This window comes from Anas acuta, chromosome Z, assembly GCF_963932015.1.
Source record: "Anas acuta chromosome Z, bAnaAcu1.1, whole genome shotgun sequence".
NCBI lineage: Eukaryota > Metazoa > Chordata > Aves > Anseriformes > Anatidae > Anas > Anas acuta.
In genome coordinates, this window is record NC_089017.1 from 49,030,734 (window position 1) to 49,055,222 (window position 24,489).

At 46.6% G+C, this 24,489-nt stretch overlaps 2 protein-coding genes and 1 long non-coding RNA gene across 6 annotated transcripts in view; 1 reads left to right on the plus strand and 2 right to left on the minus strand.

Annotated features, from left to right (window-relative positions):
- The window catches only part of TRABD2A (TraB domain containing 2A), a 78,267-nt gene extending 69,998 nt beyond the window's left edge, over nt 1–8,269 (plus strand). For 2 of the 4 annotated variants that reach the window (XM_068668011.1, XM_068668012.1), the window contains 2 exons: nt 3,817–4,074; nt 7,541–8,269. In XM_068668011.1, the coding sequence (XP_068524112.1) occupies nt 3,817–4,074; nt 7,541–7,721 (439 nt within the window). In that variant the 3' untranslated portion in view covers nt 7,722–8,269. Of the gene's footprint in view, nt 1–3,816; nt 4,075–7,540 lie in introns of those variants that run through there. The other 2 variants (XM_068668013.1, XM_068668015.1) reach the window with 2 other exon arrangements.
- A 2,657-nt stretch (nt 8,270–10,926) lies between these two features.
- On the minus strand, nt 10,927–15,235 carry LOC137848673 (E3 ubiquitin-protein ligase Topors-like). Its single transcript, XM_068668016.1, has 2 exons — nt 14,849–15,235; nt 10,927–14,716 (listed from the first exon to the last, which is right to left on the minus strand). The coding sequence occupies exons 1-2, from the start codon at nt 15,103–15,105 to the stop codon at nt 13,624–13,626; spliced, it is 1,350 nt and encodes a 449-aa protein (XP_068524117.1). The 5' UTR covers nt 15,106–15,235; the 3' UTR covers nt 10,927–13,623.
- A 298-nt stretch (nt 15,236–15,533) lies between these two features.
- LOC137848675 (uncharacterized) lies at nt 15,534–21,939 on the minus strand. Its single transcript, XR_011091474.1, has 3 exons — nt 21,671–21,939; nt 17,907–17,943; nt 15,534–15,824 (listed from the first exon to the last, which is right to left on the minus strand). It is a non-coding gene; the product is annotated as an uncharacterized lncRNA (long non-coding RNA).
- Nucleotides 21,940–24,489: the final 2,550 nt, after the last annotated feature.

Sequence of the window (24,489 nt, forward strand, 5' to 3'; positions counted from 1 at the left end):
TCTGCATTTTTAAGCCAAGGTACTTGCTGCTCTGGTTCATCCTGCAGCTCCTTCAGGTTACCCCCTTAGTGCCTCTCTTTCTCTCACTAGGTGCCTTCATCTATCTCCATGGTTTCAGTTACTACAGAATGCCAAAAAATCTCCTCCTCCACACTCTGCAGAAAATTACATGTGCTCTCAACTCACCTCTTCCTGGACATCTTGCCACCAGCTTAGGATCTGCAATGATTTTCTCCCCCTTCTACGGTCTCTTTCCAAACATGTGCCCTTGGCATCTCTCAGATACCTTCATTCTTCACTGTAGTCACTGTTAAAAGACCACAGTGGAAAAAAGTTTTGATTGCAGTTATGGTGCCCTCACTTCTTGCCTCTCTGTCCCTCCTTCCCCACACTTTTGATACAGGGTTTTTAGGATAAATGATGACCCTTTACTCCTATGTGGATTGTTCAGGGGGCACATTCAGAGTCTTGGTCTATGCCAAAGGCTCCAGAAAGATGTGGTGCAAAATAATATCAGATATTTTTCTCCTGCTCTGGTTGCTTCACCCTTCTTTTTGCAGCACTTTTGCTGCCTGTTTCAGACCATGATATTCAAACTCTGCCAGGTCAGGTTTTTGCTGTGATTCCTGACGTGGACATACATCATTAAGGCTACTTGCACTGAAACAGTGTCTAGCCAAGATCCATCCCTATAAGTACATCAGCACTTCCCCTAACCCCGTTGCCACCAATGGGTAGGCAATCTGACATAGAGAAATCCTCTGTGCTTACCCACAAGACATAACGATCCTGAAATACTGACTGAAGTCATGCTAGGCAGCCCAGTATATCAGTGTTTATGGGGATAATCAAAAACCTGCACTCATTTTTTGATGTTCTTTTGTTGGTTTTTAAGAGTCTTAGCTTAGATAGTCCTTAAAACAGCCATAGCATCTTCTAAAAAGAATCTTCTGCTGCTCTGTAAAGGAGTAGCTTAAGGAAATTAAGGGCAGGCAACTGTGGAGAGGAGGGCAAGCTTATTCACCCGTCAGGAACACAGGTGATCACTGATTCTTAGGGTAAGTAGGCACCCAGGTCCTCTGACAGCACCCTGTGATTTCCCTGTCCAACCAGTTGCTGCTGTGCCTTTGACAGGACTACTTTTGGCACTAATTGCATCTCAGGCACTCCATCAGCAATACTGGACAGAAGCTCTTTCCTGGAGAGTTTTCTCTGAGAAAAGGTTTTAGTACTTCTGGATGACTTGGAAACAGATTTAAGAATATGCAATGAGTTTCAAGCAAAATGTGAGTTCTAAAGGAGGACATTTGTGGTTGGGGTAGGACCCATGTCAAGAGTATGGCAGAGTCCTTGGTGGAAAGATGTATCTGTGTCTGTATCTTCTGTATCTGTGTGCCTTTTCCTGCAGTTGCTTAAAGGGTCTCTGGAAGAATCACCTGCAGAAGGAGTTGAAGAGGAGGTTATGTACCTGAGTGTCCATTGTTCTTAGTGCTCTGAGGCTGCAGTTACCAGAATAAATGTCTGGCCATGCATTTTGGAGGTCATTCTTGCTCTGCTTATAGCAGTGCTGAGCTCCAGCATCTCATAGCCATGAATTTTGTTAGGGATGATGCAGGCAGTAAGGCAGTCTTATCAACAGAGGAGGTGCAGTGGAGCCCACTTGGAGATTTTCACCAGTAAAGGACAGAGATACAGGGAAGAGAAATCAGATAAAAGGGAACCATATGCAGAGGACCTTTAAAGCAATCAAAGTACATCCCTAGAACTGGATGGGCGTCACGCAGTAGGGGGAGATGGGGGATATGAGGATGTTGTGGAGGAGAGCTGAAGTGTTGTGACACCTCAGAGGTGGTAAAGTGAAACTGTGACAATCACAAAGATTCTGAGAGATCAGTAGCCCACAACCCGTTCTGCAGTGATCTTTGTCACATAAAGCTCACCATATGATATGTCTGTGATTCTCCTTGCAGGAAATTAGATCAGATTCTCTTCATTTTCCATCTGCTCACTCCCTCGTGGTCTAGTCCACAACCTCATTTATCCTCTTTCAGGATGAACCCTCTTTACTGTCCATAAAAGAGACGTGTCCACGGTGATGGGATAGCTTTAAAACTCAGCCGTGCTGAAATGTGTGCAGCATTTCCTCCTTCCATTACATTACAGGGCAGAAAAGAAACACAGCTTATAATTTTGGAAAGGCTTCAGTGATTGAAGCCATGCTTCTGCACAGTGGCCTCTGCTCTTTTGTTACTTTCCTGGATTTCAGTTCAAGCCAGTCTCCAGCCTTGTCCTCTTACAGAAAACTGCTGCATTTTTTCTCTTTATGAAATAGCCTACAGATCAGGCAGATATTAGTGTTGTGCACTGTGTATCTATGGAGTGGATAGAGCATGTGAGTTTGATCAGGACGCTTGCAAATTAGAAAAGAGGTGGAATCACTTTGTTCCAAGTGACAATGAGACATGTGGGCCAGCAAAGCCAGGACCGGACAGGAGACTGCATGCAGACTGCATGTCTCAGAGTATGGATGGGGAGATGTTGCCTGCTTAAAGTATAATGAGACAGAGCTGGAGTAATCATGGTGGAGCTGATTGTTTCTTTGACATATCACCTTCACACTAAGCTGGGTTAGAACAGCCCTGACAGCCTTTCCTGGAGGCTTGACTGAGTGCTCCCTTGGGCTTCACAGACCTCACATGTGAGAGAGCTTGTGTATGCACATAGTCTCACTGTAGCATGCTGTAGCTGCTGTGAATTTCCAGATAAAGCTGCCAGCTCGAACCAGACACTTTTAAGTCTAGGACCTATGCTGCTAGAAAGCTGAAGCCCTGACTTCTACTCCCTCACTACTTAATATAAATGCATGCAAAGCTTCCTTCTGCGTTGTGGTAGAGCTGTGATTGCTCTACCTCCTTCCTCTCCGCCCCCCATTTGGACCTCCATACTTGTCTGAAACAGCCCTTTCAAAGACACGTGTTCATGCTCCTCAGTAAGCTTATCTGAATAGCATTATTTCTTTCTGCAGATCAGCATGGCAACAATAGATATTTACACTAGAAGTAAATGCTGCAATACTGAGTTGAAGTCTGATCCCTTATGCCTCAGACATGCCCCCTGACCTGATGCTTTATAAATGCTTTGTATTCACTACTCTGTGCCACCTGGCTGCATAGGAGAGAAAATGCAATTTTGGCACTGCTGTAGCTATTCTACAGCCAGTAGAATATTAGAGAAATTGCAGAATTTTAAAATTAGTAGAAATTGCAGACTAGATGGTCCAGAGGATTGTTTAATGGTATATTGAGATATTTCCTTCTAAGATAATCATTTTCAGGATGCATTTCTGTACCATGACCACCACAGTCTCTGCTAGCTCATTGCTTGCCTTCTCTTCCTGCCCCTTCCTCTCCCCACCAAGTTAGTTGGGTCTGTGCAGGAACTGCTGAAAGGAATAGTCTGGGATGTATTCTGCAGGAGGTCAAACTAGAGGAGAAAGATTTGACCTTCTCTGACTTAAAAGGTGACTGCTCTCTTGTCTTTCTAGATATGCAATGTTATTCCCAACTGTTATTCTACTTTGAGCCAGACTGCATCCTTTACTCAGGTCCAGCTTAACTATTTCCAAAGATTTTTATTTTAGAGAACCATTTTGATCAGAATATTTACTTTAGGAAGAGGGGGGTAGGAATACAACACAAAGAAATAACCACCCAGTCTGTATGCCAGGGAGAAACGCTTGTTTCATGTATGGTATCTGTACAAGGATTCTGCCTCAAAGCCCTTTCAAACATTATCCGTGTTTCCTCCTTCTTCCAGCGTAAAACCCCCCAAAAGCTTGTTAGCCTTCTCATCGTCCTCACCAGCACACAGCCCCTATGTAGAGTCACAGGAGCTACCTCCACCGTTGCACCCCTGGAAAGAGGAGGAGGAAGAGCTCTTGCCTCACCTGCTGCTCCCTGACGGCATCGATGTGCTGGAGAAGGTGGACAGGAAGTACAAAAAGAAGAAGAAGAAGCAGCAGAAGAAGCAAAGGCTGCGGCAGTTCAATGACCTCTGGGTTCGCATTGAAGAAAGGTAGCTAACGGGGCAGGGGAGGTGGGCTTGTCAAACAAATTTGATTTTAACTTGGACTGAGTAGGCCAAGCTTCTGCAAAGGCTAGGTACACGATGAGGATAGGATCTGATCCTTTCCCTCACCACGATTCCTGCTGAGACATTTACTTAAGGTTGCTTGTGCTTTTAGTGATTAAATAGCTTTTTCATGCATGGTTAGGTTTGTGGAAAATTATCCATAATACAGGTGGAAGCCTTGCCTGAACCATTTTCTATTTGAGCTTGAGAGATTGTGAGCATATGGCAGTATGCTTCATCACACATGGCTGGGCCCACTGGTAGATGGTACAGCCTGCAGTCTTGGACCTCTGTCCAAGAGCTGCTGCATATGTGGAAACTCTTACATCTGGTGTATGTGATCCTTGCATTTGTGCAATATTTATGCCCCATAAATATTGCCCCATCCCTGGACATGTTCAAGACCAGGTTGGAGAAGGCCCTGGACAACCTGATCTAGTGGGTGGCATCCATGCCCATGGCAGGGGGGTTGGAACTAGGTCAACTTTAAGGTCCCTTCCAATCCATGCTGTGCTATGTGATCTATTTTTTTAATATTCAGCATTTCCATTCTCTGTATTCTTCCAGTGCTAAAGAATGTGCAATCCCCATGGCATTACTGGAGATCTAGAAAGGGGGATGACAACCCAATGCATGATTGAGTTAAGATGAAAAATGGAGTATGCTGTGGGGAGAAGGTTCACACCTTCCCCCTATTTTTCACTCCAAAGAGCTTACTCACCTACAGGAACTATAGCAGCCTGGGGAAAAAGGAAAAAAAAAAAAGTCTACTTCTCCTTCACAAGCTATACTTAGGCCTGTGGCTAAATGTATACCTTAATGTTTGCCTCCTGTCGGATAACACACAGGCCTGATTTCGGCTCTTTTTATATCTCTGCCACATTCAGGTTGAAAACATTTTATTTTTGTGGTGCTGTAAATAACCAAGGAGGTCAGGATGATAGAGAAGAGCCTACAGTTCTGGGACTGAAGTTTTTATATTCATTTTATTCTCCCTCAAAAGTGTGTTCCTGTTCCCCAAGGTACTGAGTATATCTCCTATGCTGTGTTATATCTTATCCCTTGGTCCCAGCTCTACCACTGCCTTGAGTAATAAAATTTCTCAGACTGGCTGCAAACAAGTGCAGCAGCTGTTTTTTTCTGATCCAAGCATTCAGACATTGTCAAACTTTTTAGACCAGACTCCATTCCCTCTTTTCTAGAGTAATTTTGTGCACTTTCTCTCTGTTCCTCCTTGCAACCTAAGTGTGAGTAGTTTGGAGAGAAAGGGAGGCAAGTGCACACGGAGGTTTGCATGCTCACTGGCAGACCTATACACAGTCCAAAATTCACTGATACAATGAATCATTATATTGGCCACATCTGACTTAGTGTTTAACGTTTAATTTCTATTAATGTAGCTGATACCAGGTATTAATGAATAGGTTTTTGGAGCTTCTGTTGACAATTTGTTTAGCTGAAACAGTAAATAATGGTTTAGTCTTTCTGAATTCAATCTCTCATCGTACCTGCACCCCAGCATGTTCAGTTTTTCACATGCAGGTGTTCCTATGATGTTCAGCAGCATCTATGGGTGCCCTGATGTGAGCATTGGTGCCTTCAGGTGACGGAATATGGGAGGATGAGTTACTGTGACTAAATCAGGGGTGTTTTAAGGGAATATAGTGGACTGCCAGTACTGTAAGACAATAGTGACATAAAAGCAGAGCTAATGATGACAATTTAGGAAACTATGACATAAATACAGGAGCAGCAAACACCTCCCTTCCTGTTTGCTTGTGATGTTTCCTATCTTCCCCTACTAGCTGTCATCCTTTGAGCTAGAAATATACCCAGGTGCTAGATGGCAGCGAGGCAGCTGTCACTTAGACACAGCTCTTTGTAAAGCAGGGAGCATCGGCAGGCTCTCTGCCCCCAGATCCCAGGGGTGCAGGCAGCCCTTGCTGCATCGTCTGCTTGTGCAGCCCTGGGCTGGGCTGAGAGCCCCATCTGCTGGCACTGCCGCCCCGTGTCCCCACGGAAATCCAGACACGGGTCTCAGCCCTACTCGCACTGCCCTGGCTGCCCTGACACAGCTAGGTAGTGCACTCAGGCTTCTGATGCATGGGCCTGGGTCGCTTGTAACTTCAGGCCTCTCAGCATGGAAACGTGAAAGGCGTAGCTGGAGTGATTTAATGCAATCTTGTAGTGGGCTCGGCTGAATGGCTTTGGTCCGTGCTCCTGTATGCATGTATCAGCTGACAGCTGTATTTCTTTGTTGTGCCGCCAGCTGGCTTCTCTGCTGGTGCTGTTCAAACCTCCTGTGGGGACGTTTGCATATGGAAGGGCAAGAGTTTTTGAAGAGGGTACTAGTTGCCTTCAATTTCCCAAAGCGTTTTTTTGCTTTAAACAGTCAGCCAAAATAAGGCAGGAATGGAGCACAGCAGCTAGGGACCGTGTGCAGGAGAGATGACTCCTTTGTGTTTGGCAGACAGGTTTGCTTTTAACTTTGTCAGACGTTGTCTTCAGCTTCCAAATAGCACCACAAGGCCCTGGGATGTACGCCAGCCTTATAGATGTGGGGTAACACAAGGCTTTAATCCATTGATCAAAGAGAAAAACACCTGTTTAGTACCAAGCCCTTCTGAGTCGTGACCTGCAGCACAACACTGTCGGAGCTCACCTGGCTCAAGGCATTTGGTATTAGCAGCACGAAGTGTAAAATTCTCCTCCTCCCACATGTGCTGTCATGGTGGGAATGTAGCAGTACATGGGGTTTGAACAAAAATGTAGTTTCTTGTTTATTACTGCCTCAGAGCCCTCAGTACTACCAGAGATGCTCGGGGATGCAGTGATCTTTTTTCACTGTGATTTTTCTGTCTTGGGCACTAGGGAGTGCTTTTGGCAGCAACTCTTCCTCTCCTTAAAGCATTTTATTTAAACACTTTGTAATTCCTGACCTGTGGGAGGGAATACACAGCATATGAGTGAGTTTCGTCCAGGCTAAGCTGCATGTACAGAAGTATGTCTGTGAGATATGGATTCAGCTGAAAGCAGGTGCCTCCTCCTGTAGAGAAAGTGCTGCTGCAGTGACTCTGCTCTGCTGCACAGGTGGTTTTGTCCTTCTTCCTTCCTGCTCAGCTGAGAGGCATGCTGCAGGGTGCTGGGAGTGCTCACCCACCTGATGACTGTGTGGGAGTGGTGGGCAGGCTGACCGGGGAGTCCTTCTTGGGGCAGGGGAGAGGCAGCGCTGACACGGAGTGACATAGTCCTTTGGTGAGCACCGAGACAGCACAAGAGACCGTGCCCAGTGTCTCAGGATCCTGGTAGGTGGGCGCTGGGGAGCAGAGGGTGGAGATATCCTGGTCTGTGTGCACCAGCCATTTCTGTGCTCAGCCTGGGCTGACGTCCTTCTCTGCTTGCCTTGCAGCACTACCGACCCTCCTCCGTGGATCCGCATCATCAACGGGTACATCACCGTCGAACCCCAACCCCGGGGCCACGGGCGGTTCAGCCACGCTCGCACGGACACCAGCGGTGCTCACCGGCTTTTCTGCCCTCTCTTGGCCTCGCTACTGACTTCGGCAGTGCATATGATAAGGCTGCATTGAGACGCAGGGGGAGCCGAGCGGCAGGGCTCTCGCCTTAGGAAGCAGAAAAGGAACTTTTGTGACAAAATAAACAGAGAAGACTTTCTGAGAGGGACGCCCGTTCTTCGGGGTGTTCTTGTACTGCCTCCTTTTCCTGAGTCTGGATCATTAACACTGTTAACTGGTTTGACCTGCCCAATACAGGAGAAGATATTTTAATGAAAGTGTTATTTATCCTTCTCTTGCAGAAGAATGATTTCATGTTATCCCATAATGCTTTGGGGAAGTTTATAATGTCGCTATAACATAGCTGTTGTTTAGCTGTATGAGCCCGACTGAATTACAGTTTTTTCACCTTTGTTGCCTTGTGTGAAGATTTACACACCACTAACTTGTTTATTAGAACGGTGTATATTGGTCATATGAGCACAGCTGGGAGAAAGTTTGGTACTTTATGTCTCTACTGGTAACGCTTTTAATTCTTGCTTATTAGGGCTCCAGATTATATATACAGGTTTACAACAACACCTTCTACAGTAGAATAAAACAGTAAAGACTTGTGAACAGAATGTTTCTGCTGTGTCTGTTTAGTGCTGTTATAAGATGGGTACGCCTCAAACTCCCATGGCCAGACCAGTCTCTTAAAACACTAACTCATATACAAGGAAAAATAATTGCCTGGGGATCTTCACGTTCTGCAAACCACTGTTTGCTTCCAAAATAATAAATTCTCGAGAGGTGATTTGAGAACACCAGATTCAGGTTTCCCCTATCTTTCTAAATCGAGATTATATTGTTATTTTACGGTTGGATTCACTTTCTTCAGGAAAAAAAAAAATCCTTTGTACCACTTTTCTGCACAGTTAGACTCCACTCCAGGAAATTCATGCAAATTTTCTACTGATTACAATGGAAATCTCTGTTGTCAGACTTTTGAAATTGCTTTAAGTCTTCTGCTGTCTGTTTGCAAAGGGCATGCAGTTGACTCGTGGTTCTAGGAGCATTGGAAGTAGTGATGTATGCTTTTCTGTCTCCGTCCGGGACATTTTCTTGTGACCATGATGACTCACTTTATGAGCAACATATCTCTCCCTCTTTTTAGGAGGGTTTCATAGCCTGGGAAGGTCTCATGAGAGTTTTTGCATCACCCATGACATAAAAAGGGCTTAGAACAAATTTGGGACTGGTGTCTTGCATGCACAAGAATCATCTGCCCCAGTGAGACAACAAAGGATATGATTTTTTCAAGTTTCTCTTCCAATGTATGTACAAGTGCTTCACTACTTTTTATTGTCCCTAAAAAGCACCTCTTTTCCTCATCCTTCTACTGCATACACTGGAGGAGTAAAGAAAGTTCTGCCTTTCCTAAAAGACTTTTCATCCCCCAGATCCCAAATTCGAGTCCAGCTCCAGGAGGACTGGACCAAAACAAAGGCTCAGTTTGCTGAGGCAATGGAGAAAATCAGAAGCTGAACATTGAAGTTTGCAGCAGAACAGTGGTGAAATAAGTTTATGTGGGCTTGAGTAGCAAACAGCACCAACTTATTGCATACTCCTTATAGGAAATACCACAAGGCCTCAGAATGCTAGACATTCTGCTTTCCTTGGCATTACAAAGCAGCCAGACTGGTGATGTGCTCCTCTCTTTCTCTCTTTGGCTGAGTGGTATGAACTCTCATAGAGTTAGTCGGTCTGCATCTGTTTTCCTTGGGCTGAGCAGATCAGATGAGAATGTGGATGGTTTAGTTACAATGATGTACTGCAAGGCCAACAAACTGAGCGAATACTTCTGTGTTTACTAGTGTATCTGAGGGGCCACCAAAAACATGATGTCAGAGTGTGTTCTGCCACGTGCCAGCCCATGCATTGGCATTCCGCTTCTGTCTTTTCTTCACTACTAGAGATATCCTTAAACTGTGGCAGATTGCTTACTTGCAAAGGCTGCATCCTAACAGTCTTTCTGCAAAGCAACCAAATTAATTCAAGGTATTTTTGAGGGCCTTATGGGCTTGACTTGACATCCATGGTCTAGACTAATGGTCCATACCCCTCACCTTTTCTTCCAGAGCAATTGTTGCTGACTAAAGTCTTGAAACTGTGAGAGGTGTGGAAAGCAGACTGACGACTGCACATGCTGCTAACAGTGCTAACAGAGACCACTGTGGAGTGCTAGGTTTGGCTCCAGCTGTTTCTCTCCAGTTCCAAAATGAGAAAAGTTTGCTAGAAGCTGGGACAGCCCGAGCTGCCATCCTAATGGCCAAGGCCTGCTAAGTGACAAGCTTTCTCTGGGCCACAGAGCATTAGGAACGCAAGCATTCCCATTGTGTCCCCAGACAACTTTGCTATCTGTGCCTCCAAACTATCTGAGGTAGCTTTGGTTGCCTTTCAGTTTCTCCTGAGGTTCTTTCAGGATTACGGTGAGTAGCAGACTTGATTCAGAAATCACTGTGAAACTACAGGTGCATCCTTCTTCAGTACAGGGAGTGAAATCTGCTGTCTCCTGAACTACGTGCCTCCACATCTTCTAGGCATACTTTCTAATTTCTGAACATCCAACTCTCCCTTTCCCATTTGCTTTCCGTTGTACTTAGTAATTAACCTGTGCACTCTGATCTCTCCTTCCTTCCTGAAGCTGTTTTTAGGTGACGGGGACTGTTGCCATGGGTTCCTCGTGGTCAAGATTTCTTTGTCAGCTGGGAGGTTGGTATCTGTGAAGTTATTAACAGATTTGAAAACCCACTCGGTTCAAAATGTACTGGTTTGATAATATATTTCCCTCTGGATTAAATTGTAGCCTTGGCAAATATAGGGCTTCTCTTTATTTTGGCAGTTGCTGTGCTCCTAAGAAGTTATAATCATCACTGATGTTCAACAGCATACTGTGATTTCTTGTGAATATTTGTTGCTTGACTAAGCTTTGCTAATGGACTACTGTGTTATGACAGGTATGCTATTTAATCATTATAAAACTTTACATTTACGTACATAGCTAGGAGGAAAAGGCAGACAAACATCCTTTCTGGGAAAAGGCCTTGCCCATAAATTCTTGTGTTTCCTTAGATAGTCGGCGTTTGCACTTTATCTCTACTTTTTGGTGAAATGGACCATGCGTTAAACACCATTTGTTCTGAACTTGGTTCACCTTCCAACAACCACCTCCTGCAATTTCACAGCTTTTCTTTTCTGCTCCTTGTAGCTTTTAACACATTGAGGCTTTATTTTCTGGTATGATATTTGATTAGCAACTTGGACTTCTTGTGAAGCATTGTGGGAGGCAGGACTTCACTCCGTGCGCTTTCTTAAAAGTTAATGTGCTCCTTTATGACACAGCTTTTCTCTGAGCTGTGAATGCCCCTTAGCGAGCTGGGGATCCGGTGCTAGTTTATTTTCATACCCTTTCAGGGTAGGATTTGAAAAACAAAATTACTGAAATAAAAGAAATGAAATTATTGTTCATCAGATAGGGTCTAAAAATACTGTACACATCACTCCTAGGTGCTAATGTTAACAATGTGAGAGGAGATGTGTGAGCTGTGCGGATTACCTCACTCTAACCTCTGACACTCCTTAAGAATCTTGCATGGTTTGGTTATTTTAAAGGTGCGGTGGCATAAAAGATCACAAATTAATGGGGGAAAAAAATAAAAAGAAAGAAAGAACAAAGAAAAAAACACCTTGCTCAGTGATTCACATTTCGTTTTTTCACTGAAACTTTACAAAGTTTTTTGGTGGTGGCGGTGGTTGGGCTTTTGTTTGTTTGCCTGTTTTGTTTGTTTGCTTGTGTTTTTTTTTTTGTTTGTTTGTTTGTTTTTTCCTGTTTGAAATCATTAATACAGCAAAATCATACTTCCAATTTTATTATTATTATTTTATTTTTTTTCTGTGCTTGTTTTGTACCCTCTGCAACAGAGCCTAAGGGGAAGATACAGTGCTCCTCAGTCAGGGCATAAGAGCAGGGCAATGCAAGAGAAGAAACTTGTCTTCAAACACTAGGGTAGTGTTACGACTGGTCTGTTCTCTTCTCTGTAGAGTTTAAATTGACATTATTCCATGAATAACTAGCATAGTTCAGTGGGTTGTTGTAGCCCTCTTTAATCAGCTATTTAAAACACTGTGACACAGTCAGTGTGTAGAAATCATGCTGACATCTCTTACGTGAATAACCAAGGGATGTGCTTTAGAAGATGTTATTTCTCCAGTGGCTTGTTCTCTAGAAAATTCGGACAAATCATGTCACTTACCCTTACCTGGCTTTATCACAATAAAATACCTAATCCATGTAAATTGATAAAAGGAAAGGAATTTGCTGTATCTGTGGTGGAGCTGACTAACATATTCTACCCTGCTCCATCCAGATGTCTGTCCTGTAACCACCAATGAATGTATGTGAGGTTTACTCAGGTGAGGTCTTGTTCTGGAATTAATGTAACTTTCAGGAGCACAGTCCTTTCAAGTTGCAATCTGTCCTTACTGGAGAAGTCTCTGCATGTCAGTAAAGGCTGGAAAAAGGCTCTAACACTCCTGCTCGCAAGCAGGCCACGGCTAGATCTAGTGGGATAAATGGAATAAAAATAGAAGCATATGGTGTTGCTGTGTCCTCCCTGTGCTTCAGGTTAGTAACAGACATTCCAGAGAAGGGCGACGAAGCTGGTGAGGGGCCTGGAGAACAAGTCCTACGAGGAGCGGCTGAGGGAGCTGGGACTGTACAGCCTAGAGAAAAGGAGGCTCAGCGGTGACCTTATTGCTCTCTACAGATACCTTAAAGGAGGCTGTAGCGAGGTGGGGGTTGGTCTGTTCTCCCGCGTGCCTGGTGACAGGATGAGGGGGAATGGGCTAAAGTTGTGCCAGGGGAATTTTAGGTTGGATGTTAGGAAGAACTTCTTTACCGAAAGGGTTGTGAGGCATTGGAACGGGTTGCCCAGGGGAGTGGTGGAGTCACCATCCTTGGAGGGCTTTAAAAGACGTTTAGATGTAGAGCTTAGGGATATGGTTTAGCGGAGGACTGTTAGTGTTAGGTCAGAGGTTGGACTCGATGATCTTGAGGTCTCTTCCAACCTAGAAATTCTGTGATTCTGTGATTCTGTGATCATCAAGCACTGGAGGGAGTGGCTGTCCAGAAAGGCTGTGGGACCCCTGGGCACAGAGGATTTCAAGACCTGAGTGAGCACGACCCCGAGCCTCCAGGTCTAACTTCAGTGCTGACCATGTGCTGAGCCAGTGGGGCTGTACGACCTCCTCAAGCCCCTTGCAGCAGGCGTGCTTCTGGACTTTGGTGATTGCTATGAAACATGGAAGGTAGCAGCTGTGTGTGGAAGCTTCTGGAAGGGATGGCTGAGAAGGCCCCGAAAGCACAGCAGGTAGTGGTGGCACCCACACTACAACTTCATTGAGATCACAGCACAGCTGTGTGCAGCTTCTCGGGATGCCCTATCAGGGAAATAAAAGCAGAGATGAACAGAAAGGCAGAAAAGAGTGTGACTGAAGGAAAGGGAAACTGAGGCCTCTTGCTGACTAGAAGCTACATGCTGGAGCAACCGGTGACCCAGCCAAGGAGATGGAAAAACTGCCAGTGAAGCAGAAATATTGTCTGATGACCACAAGCACAGGCAGGTTGTCAAGTGTACAAAAGGCACATCTGTCAACCAGCTCTGAGTCTTCCACCTAGCCCTCCTGGCCAAGGGCGGCATCGCCGTGCCCCAACCCCACCAGACCTCACAGCGGGCACGCCAGGAGGCGGTGGGCACAGCAGCAGGAAGAGGGGGAGATGGCAGTAGGGCTGGGGATGGCGACACCAAATACATTGTTAGCTACACTGAGACTTTATATATATATGATTTATTTTCTACATTGTATTTCCTGAGGGCCTTCCGTGTACCCCATCCGCTGGCCCGGCCCTCTTGTGGCCAGCACCTGGGGCGCTGCCCTAGTGTTGCCGGCGGGGTGGCCTCTTCTTGGCTGCTGGAGAAGAGGCCTGGGAGGTGGGGGCCCTCCTCTTCGGGGCTCGCCGGGGCCCCCTTTGGGGATGGTCCCTGCCCTGGTCTGCTGTGGAGGCTCCAGGCACAGCCTCCGGTGTCTCCTCCTGGGGCGCTTCTTGGTTCCTGGGGACAGGAACCGGGCTGGAGGGGGGCTGGCTGCGACTCCCTTGAAGGGCAGCACTGGAGCTGCCCGCAAGTTCGTCTGTGCTGGCTCCAGCAGCGCTGTTGGAGGGCTCTGGACCAGGACCAGGAGGCCCCTCTCGGGAGGCAGAAGGCCTGGGGGCAGCTGCGGGGCTGCCTGCCTGTCCCATGGCAGCACGGGAGCCCTCCAGGCCCAGCAGGCGGTGGGCCACCCAGCTGCACCGCTGCACGGTGATGCTGATGAGCTGCTGCACAAAGCTGGCTGCGTGCTCCGGCATGGAAAGCTGCAGCAGCTGCACCAGGCGATCTTCATCCAGCCCCAGGAGGCCCACGGCGGAGGTGAGGAGGTCTTCCACCATTTGCGCCTCCGCGTGGTCAGCCCCATGGATGCGCCTCAGCTCCTGGCGCAGCCAGGGCAGCACGGGACGGATGAGAGTTGGGTGGTCCCGCAAAAGGGAGGCCCAGACTTCAGGCTGGAGGCCTCCCACAAGAGCCGGCCCTGCAGCTGATGGTGGTGCTGCAGGACGGTGACGGGGGTCGGTGGTGGCTGCGCGGCCACGAGCTCTCCCAGCCGGCTGGGCGACGAGGGATGCCTCTGCCGGCGCTGGGATGACGACCTCCTTAAATTTGTTGTCTGCCCGCACCGAGTGCACGATGGAGCTGACCCTCCTCTTGCAGAGGGGGCACTCGGGCTTGCTCTCCACCCACTGCTGGATGCATCGGAAGCAGAACTGGTGGAGACATGGCATCACGTAGCCCACGTTGTCCCAGGTGTCAAGGCAAATGGGGCAGCGGCTCTCCAGCGCCGTGGCCATGCTCTCCAGCTGCTGCAGTGGGCTGCGTGGAGCAGGGGATGAGGGGCTGCTCCTCCTCACTGCTGCTGCACCAGCAGCTGTCACGCTGCAAAAGGCAGAGAAGAGGCCACGGTCATCGGCTGGTGTGGGGGCAGCTGCAAGAGCTGTGCAGGTCCCCAGAGGAGGAAACCCTTCCAGCTGCCCAGGGCCCAGGGCAAGGTGTCCCCACCGCGCTTACCTCTGCTGCTGCGAGCGCTCCTCCTGGGTCTCCCGACGGCCCGAACGACGCAGGGCCGTGGAAGAAGCTCCGATGGCTCTGGGAAGGGCACTGAGAGCTGCTGCAGCAACTCCCAGGGCACGACACCAGCACCAAGGCCAACCTCGCTCCTCACTCCAGACCTCACGCAACCGCTCAGCCGGAGTGCGGGCACTAGCCGGCGCGGTGGGACTCTGCACCCGCATATGAGCAGCGAGGGCCACGCAGTCACAATCCATTGCTCACAGACGTCACAGTCCATCGCTTGGAGACGCCACCAGCCACCCGTAGGAAGTATCCCAAGGGCCCATCCTCACCTCGGCAGCTCTCTGGCCCCAAATTCTGAGCCTCCCGCAATGCTCGTGTCCACTCCATGCCCAAGACTTTTGTCTTGCCAAGACTTTTGTCTTGTCCGTGGCACTGGTGTTTCCCAGCAGTGTGGGGTCCCTGGCTGTGCCTTCCCAGGGCCCCGTCCCGGTCACCTTGGCTATGTCATGTGTCTTCAAGCACATACAGCAGGAGGGTCCATTCGATCACAGCTCGGGCCTGCCTCTCAGGCTGCACCACACAGTCCCTCCAGTCCTGCCCATGCCCCAGCACTGCTGGCCTGCCCTCTGGGCTCCCGTGCTTCCTCCCACGCTGGGTGCAAGTCAGCTCTCTGCTTGCTCCCGGGGACTTTCTCCCGTCTGTCTTTACTCGCTGGGGAGAGCAGGGCTGACGGTGCCCTCTGCTCAGCACCCATCAGGCCTCGCCCAGGCACTGTGTCCTTTGTAGGGTCCTGGGCAGGAGAAGGCAACCAGGACTGGGTCAGCATGGGTCAAAAGAGGTTTAGGGGCACCTAACAGCACACTCGGTGCCTTTGGGGAAGGCATCAAGGAAAGGGGGCCTGGCTCCTCACAGCAGTGCCTGGTGAGAGAGGGAGGGGCAGTGGCATCAGATGGAACTGGCCAGGTTCAGGCTGGATATAAGGGAAACAAAAGCACAAGGATCGACAAAAAGTCTAAATACAACAAAAAATCTTTTTACAAATACATCAGTGCAAAACGGAGGACTAAGGAGAATCTCCATCCTTTACTGGATGCGGGGGGGAAACCTTGTTACAACAGATGAGGAAAAGGCGGAGGTGCTTAATGCCTTCTTTGCCTCAGTCTTTAGCAGCAATACCGGTTGTTCTCTGGATACCCAGTACCCTGAGCTGGTGGAAGGGGATGGGGAGCAGGATGTGGCCCTCACTATCCACGAAGAAATGGTTGGCAACCTGCTACAGCACTTGGATGTACGCAAGTCGATGGGGCCGGATGGGATCCAGCCGAAGGTACTGAGAGAACAGACAGAGGAGCTGGCCAAGCCGCTTTCCATCATTTATCGGCAGTCCTGGCTATCGGGGGAGGTCCCAGTTGACTGGTGGCTAGAAAACGTGACGCCCATCTACAAGAAGGGCCGGAGGGCAGACCCAGGGAACTACAGGCCTATCAGTTTGACCTCAGTGCCAGGGAAGCTCTTGGAGCAGATCCTCTTGAGAGTCATCACACGGCACTTGCAGGGCAAGCAGGCGATCAGGCCCAGTCAGCATGGGTTTATGGAAGGCACGTCCTGCTTGACGAGCCTGATCTCCTTCTGTGACAAAGTGATGCGCTGGGTGGATGAAGGAAAGGCTGTGGATGTGGTCTACCTTGACTTCAGCAAGGCTTTTGACACTGTTTCCCACAGCATTCTCCTCAAGAAACTGTCTGCTTGGGGTTTGGACTGGCGCACGCTTCGTTGGGTTAGAAACTGGCCACTGGAACTGGGCTGGACAGCCGGGCCCAACGAGTTGTGGTGAATGGAGTCAAATCCAGCTGGAGGCCGGTCACTAGTGGTGTTCCCCAGGGCTCAGTACTGGGGCCGGTCCTCTTTAATATCTTCATCGATGATCTTGATGAGGGCATTGAGTGCACCCTCAGTAAGTTTGCAGATGACACCAAGCTATGCGCGTGTGCCGATCTGCTGGAGGGTAGGATAGCTCTGCAGGAGGATCTGGATAGGCTGCACCGATGGGCTGAGGTCAACTGCATGAAGTTCAACAAGGCCAAGTGCAGGGTCCTGCACCTGGGGCACAATAACCCCAAGCAGAGCTACAGGCTGGGAGATGAGTGGTTGGAGAGCTGCCAGGCAGAGATGGACCTGGGAGTGATGGTTGACAGTCGGCTGAATATGAGCCAGCAGTGTGCTCAGGTGGCCAAGAACACCAACAGCATCCTGGCTTGTACCAGAAGCAGTGTGGCCAGCAGGGCTAGGGAGGTGATCGTCCCCCTGTACTCGGCTCTGGTGAGGCCGCTCCTCGAGTGCTGTGTTCAGTTTTGGGCCCCTCGCTAAAAGAAGGACATTGAGGTGCTCAAGCGAGTCCAGAGAAGGGCGACGAAGCTGGTGAGGGGCCTGGAGAACAAGTCCTACGAGGAGCGGCTGAGGGAGCTGGGATTGTTCAGCCTGGAGAAAAGGAGGCTCGGGGGCGACCTTATTGCTCTCTACAGATACCTTAAAGGAGGCTGTAGAGAGGTGGGGGTTGGCCTGCTCTCCCGCGTGCCTGGTGACAGGATGAGGGGGAATGGGCTTAAGTTGCGCCAGGGGAATTTTAGGTTGGATGTTAGGAAGAACTTCTTTACCGATAGGGTTGTGAGGCATTGGAATGGGTTGCCCAGGGGAGTGGTAGAGTCACCATCCCTGGAGGTCTTTAAAAGACGTTTAGATGTAGAGTTTAGGGATATGGTTTAGCGGAGGACTGTTAGTGTTAGGTCAGAGGTTGGACTCGATGATCTTGAGGTCTCTTCCAACCTAGATGATTCTGTGATTCTGTGGTTCAGCATTTATTCTTTGAAGACCGCTCAGGAGATACCTGTGGTATGACTGTTCAGCCATACCTTATGGAAGAGCTAGGTTTTCCTGATCTCAGGCAAGTAGCTGTTTCCTGTTGGTATCCAGGAAACTGGGCATCAGACAGTTCAGAAAGCCTCGAATCTACAAACACTCTGTTTGGCTATGGGTAAAATTATGGGTAAATTACCTTTGATCATAAAACTTGTATCTGAAGTCACTTAATCCTACAGGTAAAAAAAACAAACAAACAAACAAAATGAAGAGTTAATTCCCTCCTTCTACACTGAAAAGCAAAACAAAATGAAACAAAAGCAGAGCTTTGAATTTTAAAACGTTGTTTGTGTTTCTTCATATCATTTGTCAGTAGGTGCATAAGTAATTGAATAGCCGGGATGACAAATACAGTGCGCTCACAGCTTCCTGTCTGATGCTTGTGACAAATGACTACAGGTGGTTTGTGCATTATCTCTTTTTTTGTTGTTGTTTTTGTTTTAGCACCGCTCCCTTCAAGTCACTATATGTTTATGCAGCTGACAACAACAACAACAACAACAACAAAACCAACAACACAAAAGCACAAATGTATTTTGCCTTTGTTTCCTGACAAATGTCACTGTATATGCAACATCTTGTTTCTCTTTAATCCTCTTCTTCCCTCTTCCCGTCCCTTCCTCCCCCACTTCCCCCCCCCTCCAGCTCTGAATTAGTTTGTGGAATTTTAGGCAGTTTCAGCACAAGGTCAGGGCAACTGCCTTCAAGATGTAGGCACCCACTGTGGGATCTACTTCTGGGGTCCCCTGTGAACAAGAAGCAGAGCTAACACCCTTTTGCTGCCAGGTAGCTCTGGAGCTAAGAGTATTCATTTTCAGCACTCTTCTGGAAGTGATTTGAAGTCACAGCTCCACCAGGCCCTAGCACGCAGTGGAAGTTAAATGAGGGGAGATACTCCTTACCTGTTTAGGGTACATGGAATACTAAAACACTTTGTAAGCAAAGGGCAAACAGGACTTAAGAGGACTGTGGTTACCAGCATCTGCCTGGGACAGCTCACCCAACTGTGGGACCGGTGCCTCCCTGCAGACATTTCTGTACTGTGCATTTGATAGCCATTGTAAACATCCAACATGTAAACATTCCTGAGGCACGTTTGAAGCTATCAAGTAGTGGCAGAATATCTCAAAAGATGCATGCAATACAATCATCCCTCTGAATGACTGAAACCTTGCATGCTCACAGTGACTAGTGTTCAGGACTAGCACACACGATGCAGCGTACACTGTGGAGTATCTTCTCTATCTGCGGTAGTTCTGCTGACTGTACATTGTCTCAGGACAGCACTGTGGGATGCACAGATACAGGCTGAAGGCTGCTGCTGCAGCCAGATTCCTGGAGGAGTAGGTGCTACTGCTTCCTTTGTGCAATTGCACCAGGTGGTATAGACACAGACAGACAGAAAAAGCAGCTCTGGCCCTGTGATTAATGGGGAAATTGTGCTGTTAACCAGGCTGTACTGGACACGTCAAAATAAATAAATAAATAAATAAACAAAATAAAAATGCTTATCTCCTTCTTCCACCTTCTAGAAACCAAAGGTTTGAATGCACATTTAAAGCCCCTGATTAATTTAGTGAATATTGACTATAGTCTTATCAATGTTTGTGTAGAGTTCAGTGAGAGGAGGCAGTCTCTACTAAAGAAATGGTAGAAATCGGATATTTTGATTATGTTCAGGTGAGCAACAGAAGAAAACATGCCCCTGTCTTTTCAGGCTACATTGCAATAGATGTGCTGCTGCTTGCAGGCACACATTATGTTATTGTTGTGACCTGCCAAGTCCATCTGGAACATGGTATTTGAAAACATAGCAGGAGTACATCTGATGTGAATATAGTGTAATATTATAAATTATTATGAACTAGTGGCACACCCCAGAGCTTGCTAGCAGGCAAGGCAACTTTCTCAGACCTTCTGATGGTGGGTACCTGGCCTCAGCTCCACATGGAAGATTAAGTAGTATGTTCAGCTTTGTGCTGAACATTGGTAACATACTGGGTAATTATCTGCAACCAAGCAGATAAGCTTTTATGCTAAGTGGATCAAACTGACAATGCCTTGTAAAGAACTGGAGCAGAAATGCTGTGAGAAACAAGAATCTTGAATATCAGGCTCCAACCCTGTGATGAAAGGTGGAAAGATGTTACACATCTGTAATTTTGCAGGGCATGTAAAACAGCCATCTGTCATGGGTCTGTAAAGTTTTTAAACACTTTGCTACTGTGCAAACCACCCACACACTCTGAGGTACTCAGGAATTTCCATTGAAGGCAACCCACATACAGGCTACTGTGAGACATGCATGTCCACAGGCTGTTTTCCCTACATGTTAGACTGAATGCTGAAATGTTACTCTCTTAAATATCATCCAGCACTTCCTGTTACTTTTCTGCAGCAGTGTGTACTCCCTCTTTAGATTACGTGGCTCACTGTCACAGCTGTGCTGCTTGGGACATTGGAATATGATCATTTTTATACAGTTTTGCAGGGATACTGTTCCCCAGAAGATGACACAGGACGAGTGAGAAGTTTTTTCATATTCATAATGATGCAAGAAAATATGAAGTCTTTGCCACTCGAAATTGCCAAATATGATTTAGGATCCATTCACTTTTTTTGACAGTCTGACAGAAAATGCACAGCAGGAGAGCCTCTTCAAATTTGATTGGGTTTCTTCAAGCTTGAAGCTTGAATTACTTAGATGTGTGGGGCTTAAACAGAATAAAAGTACTCCATTTGACTGCACTCACAACATTTTTCATGTATTCATTATTGTGAATGCAGTTGTCCATTATCTGCCTGGGGGATAAAGCCATAATCCTGGAGTTGTTTTACATAGTAAAACTCAGATTTGAGGAAAATCAGTTGTATTAGGAATACTAAAAATGTTGCATGTGATCAGTCAAAGAACTCAATGCATATTGAGAAAATTAGGCAAATGAAGCTGTTCATGGAAGAACAGACAACTCTGTCTCAACAGTTCAGCACCTGGGACACAGGAGCAGGAGCAGGTAATCCAGGAAAATGTTAGGTGTGTACAGTGAAGAAATATACAGTAGTCTTCTCAGGAACCAGTGTCATGATGAACTACATACAGAGGTTGGTTTACAGCTTTAAAAAAGACTCTAATATCCTTTCCAACATTCCAGTGGTAATTAGTTGCAACATGCTAAATATTCTCCAAATATCCAGTTCTTTAATGAATTTTTTACTTGTTTAGTCTTGACCATTTCCTTTGGTATTTTTTTCAAGATCTGACTCAGTTTCCTACACCTGAACTTCATTAGAACTCAAATTTGTATTGAAATTTCTTCATTCTTGCAATTAGGGGGTTTGCATTTCTTGATACATTGGTTCTGCTTTCTAATTCAGAATAAGTGTACTGTAGAACCCAAGATGTTTAAAGACAGTCTGCTCTTTATGTGGTAAAACATAATGCATTATTATTAAGTAAAATATAATGCATACAACACCTGTGTCTTGCTGCAAACATCCTGCCAGATCTCCCTAGGGAAACTATTACTCCATGACCCCTCCTATATGCAAGAATGAAGGTTCAATCCAGACTAGCAAATTAAAGATCAAGGAAGTTTCAGTGAGTTTTATTTCCTCTGATATGTTGAGATCAACCTTCAAACAGCCAAATAAAGAGGTGGGTTAAGAGTTTAGGCTTAAAATCCACTGACATGCATTAAAGGGTGTTATGAGTGGCCAATACCTCCAGAAAGATCCAGAGCTTGGAGAATCAGAACCAGGGCCTCCCACTCACCAGCTGGTCCAGCCTGAAATTTACCAACTAATTGCACACACAGACCCCACACACCCACACACCAATTTTGGTAAAGATGGTACAGGCACTCTACTTGTTTCACAGCAGCTGGTACCACGCATGCATACCTGAGATGCACAGTCCCATGCCAGCCTCTGGAGATGAGTCCCTCACTTGCTTCCTTCTCCCCAGTCCCTCCTGGTAGCTGGTTTTCAGGACAAACATGCTGTTTTCATCCCAGTGGCTGGTGGACAAGACCCCTACCCACTCCAGTAGCTTTCACTCCCACTTGCTCCAGTTACTGGCACCACAGGCTGGCCTGTCCTCAGCAGATGGCCTTGCCTCCTCTCACTGTGGTCTCTCCAGCAGCTTACATTTAGTCCTTACAACACATGTACACACACATGAGGTCAGAGTAAGATCACGCAGAAAGATTGTCATGAAAGGATTTAATGAGGAGATAGGATAGAATGCAGTGACTGGGCCCAGGGCTCAGTCAGACAGGCATAATGGTTGGCAATGCTTTTCAAGTGACCATCCCCTTTTATGCCCTTTTATGCATATCTCATCTTTTGTTCTTCCCCAGTCCCTTTCTGCTAAATGTTCCTTTGTAAATTTTGCATAGTCCTACAGAATCCCCCAAATCTTCTTGTTTCTCTTGTTTTCCCTCTCTTATCAGTTACAAAGTCCAGGTGGCTCTCCACAAAACTGTCCCTGGAGTTTCTTTCAATTGTCCATCAGTTAGTAACTGGATAGTTTTGATCATTGGTATCACCTCTTTTATGTGTTGCCTGACAGGTTTGCGTCTTTGTGTGTTCTTACTTACTACTTCCCCTTTTAATCACTACCTCCTTTGCAGTGAAAAAGTCCTTAACCAGGTTACATTCATGAAGCACAGAGACACAAATACCCATACAACTCCTACTACACAGGACATTCTCTAAAAAGAATGGCAGATGACAGCCTGACAAGTGACTTTTATGCTGGCAGTTCATATTTGTGTCACAGCAAGAGCAAAGTCCAGGGCAAAAGATACTCAAAAGCTTCTAAAGATACTTTAAAGCTTTAGATACTTTTCTAAAAGATACTTTAAAGCTTCCATTGCTGAAAGCAAGTCCATGGTGCTAAAAACAAGAAATAAAACTGTATCTCTGTCTTTAGAAATGCAGCAAACCACAGGTGATGCTGTAGAGATGACTAGCGTGACACTTGACAGTGTTAGGTTATCTGACCTCCTTCAGTGGCTGTAGCTACCAGCATCTTCCAGTGTTCCAAAGGGGCTGCATTAAGGTGGTGTGAAGCAGGAGGCTGATGGTATCTCAGGAACTCAAATTTAGTTTATTTTCAGCTTGCAAAGCATCTCTGGCTTGCTGTAAGTGTGGCTGCTGGCTGGATCCCAGAACAGACATAGGGATAAATCTCCCTAGGGACATGGAGCAAGTGCAGGTGCCCCACAGGCAGCATATGGGATGTGCGAGCTGGGAGCAGGTATCTCCATAGACTGTAGTAATCATGACCTGTTAGTCTCTGGCCATACAAACACATTTTGTTGCTGGGGAAAATTATACCAATTGATCACATCCTGCCTCCTCCATCCCCAGTAATTTTCTCCTGGAAACAAACAGCAAAGATCATGTTTTTCTGTATTTGTGTAGAGAGCTGCAATATAAAACTAGCAAACAAGGTGTTTGGCCTGACTGCGTTGTTGGGTCAGCACTGGCGGTATAATGTGCTGCTGACAGAACAGATGGCCTCAGTATTGAGGCCTAGGTAAAAGTTCTGGGGTCCCAAATATTACCCCTAGTCTTAGTTCTTTGCCCCCAGCTGGAGCAAGGAAAAGTTTCTCACAATCTTAGACAACTGATTGTTCTGGAACACGAGGAAAAGGCTGGACCCACACTGGATAGCAGACTGGGATATGGTCAATAATAACCCTCTCCAGAAAGGCAGGAGGCATTAAAGATCAAGGAGGCATTCCTCTACCTAGACTTTCTAGAATTTGCAGACTGAAAGACAGTATCTTTGCCATTCATTCTAGCTTATCCAACATGGTATTACTTGTGTGGATAAGAAATTTGTTTATCTAAAAGAGATCCATTTTGAGTTGATCCCATTCCTTTGACCTGTTTTCCCAAGGCTTCTGATTATTTATTACTAGGTCTAAACAGGATGCCGATAGAGCTGACCATTACCAGAATTCAGGCTTTGAGAAAAAGCAAGTAAATATACAGCATGCCTTTTGTAGTAATGTCTGACTGATCTCTGGGATACCATCTTGACATGGGGTAAGAGGGCCTGATTTTCATAAAAACTCTTTCATAGTCTTTGGTTTTGCAAGATTCAAATATTTAACCACTCATGGACTCCAGAATATGCAGTATCCATCAGCTAACACTAGATGTTGCCCATGTGCTTTAGAAACTGGCAATCATCACGACAAAGGAAGCAGTTTGCTTTAGGGCTTTAGAACACAGGGAACACATAACCAATACACAAGCTACTGCTATCTTATTCCAGAATTATTTCAGTCAGCAGTAAAAATATCTCTCTGCCTCATTTTATTTGGCAACTATTTCTTCTTTTTCTTCTGTTATTCTTCAGGCTAGTCCTGTCTGAATGGTATTTTGGAAGGAAATTCTTAATAAACTTTTTAAAATATTTACTTTGTCATTTGTTACCAAACAGTGCTATGCAGGGTGGAAATACCTTAGGTGTACACTTGAGGACAATATGCTTAAATTTGTACTAAGCCTCCAAAATATACTCATTATTTTGTAAACCACAGAGAACAATTTTGTGCTATGTCTGTTGTTCTGATTGTCACATTTTTCTCTCTGGGACAGGACAGTGGATGTGGTTGAATTTTTTCACATCTTTGCTTGGCGCACCTTTTAACTGTTTCTGCTCAGCCAGCATGTGCAGGCTTTACTCTGCTCATTTTGGTGGT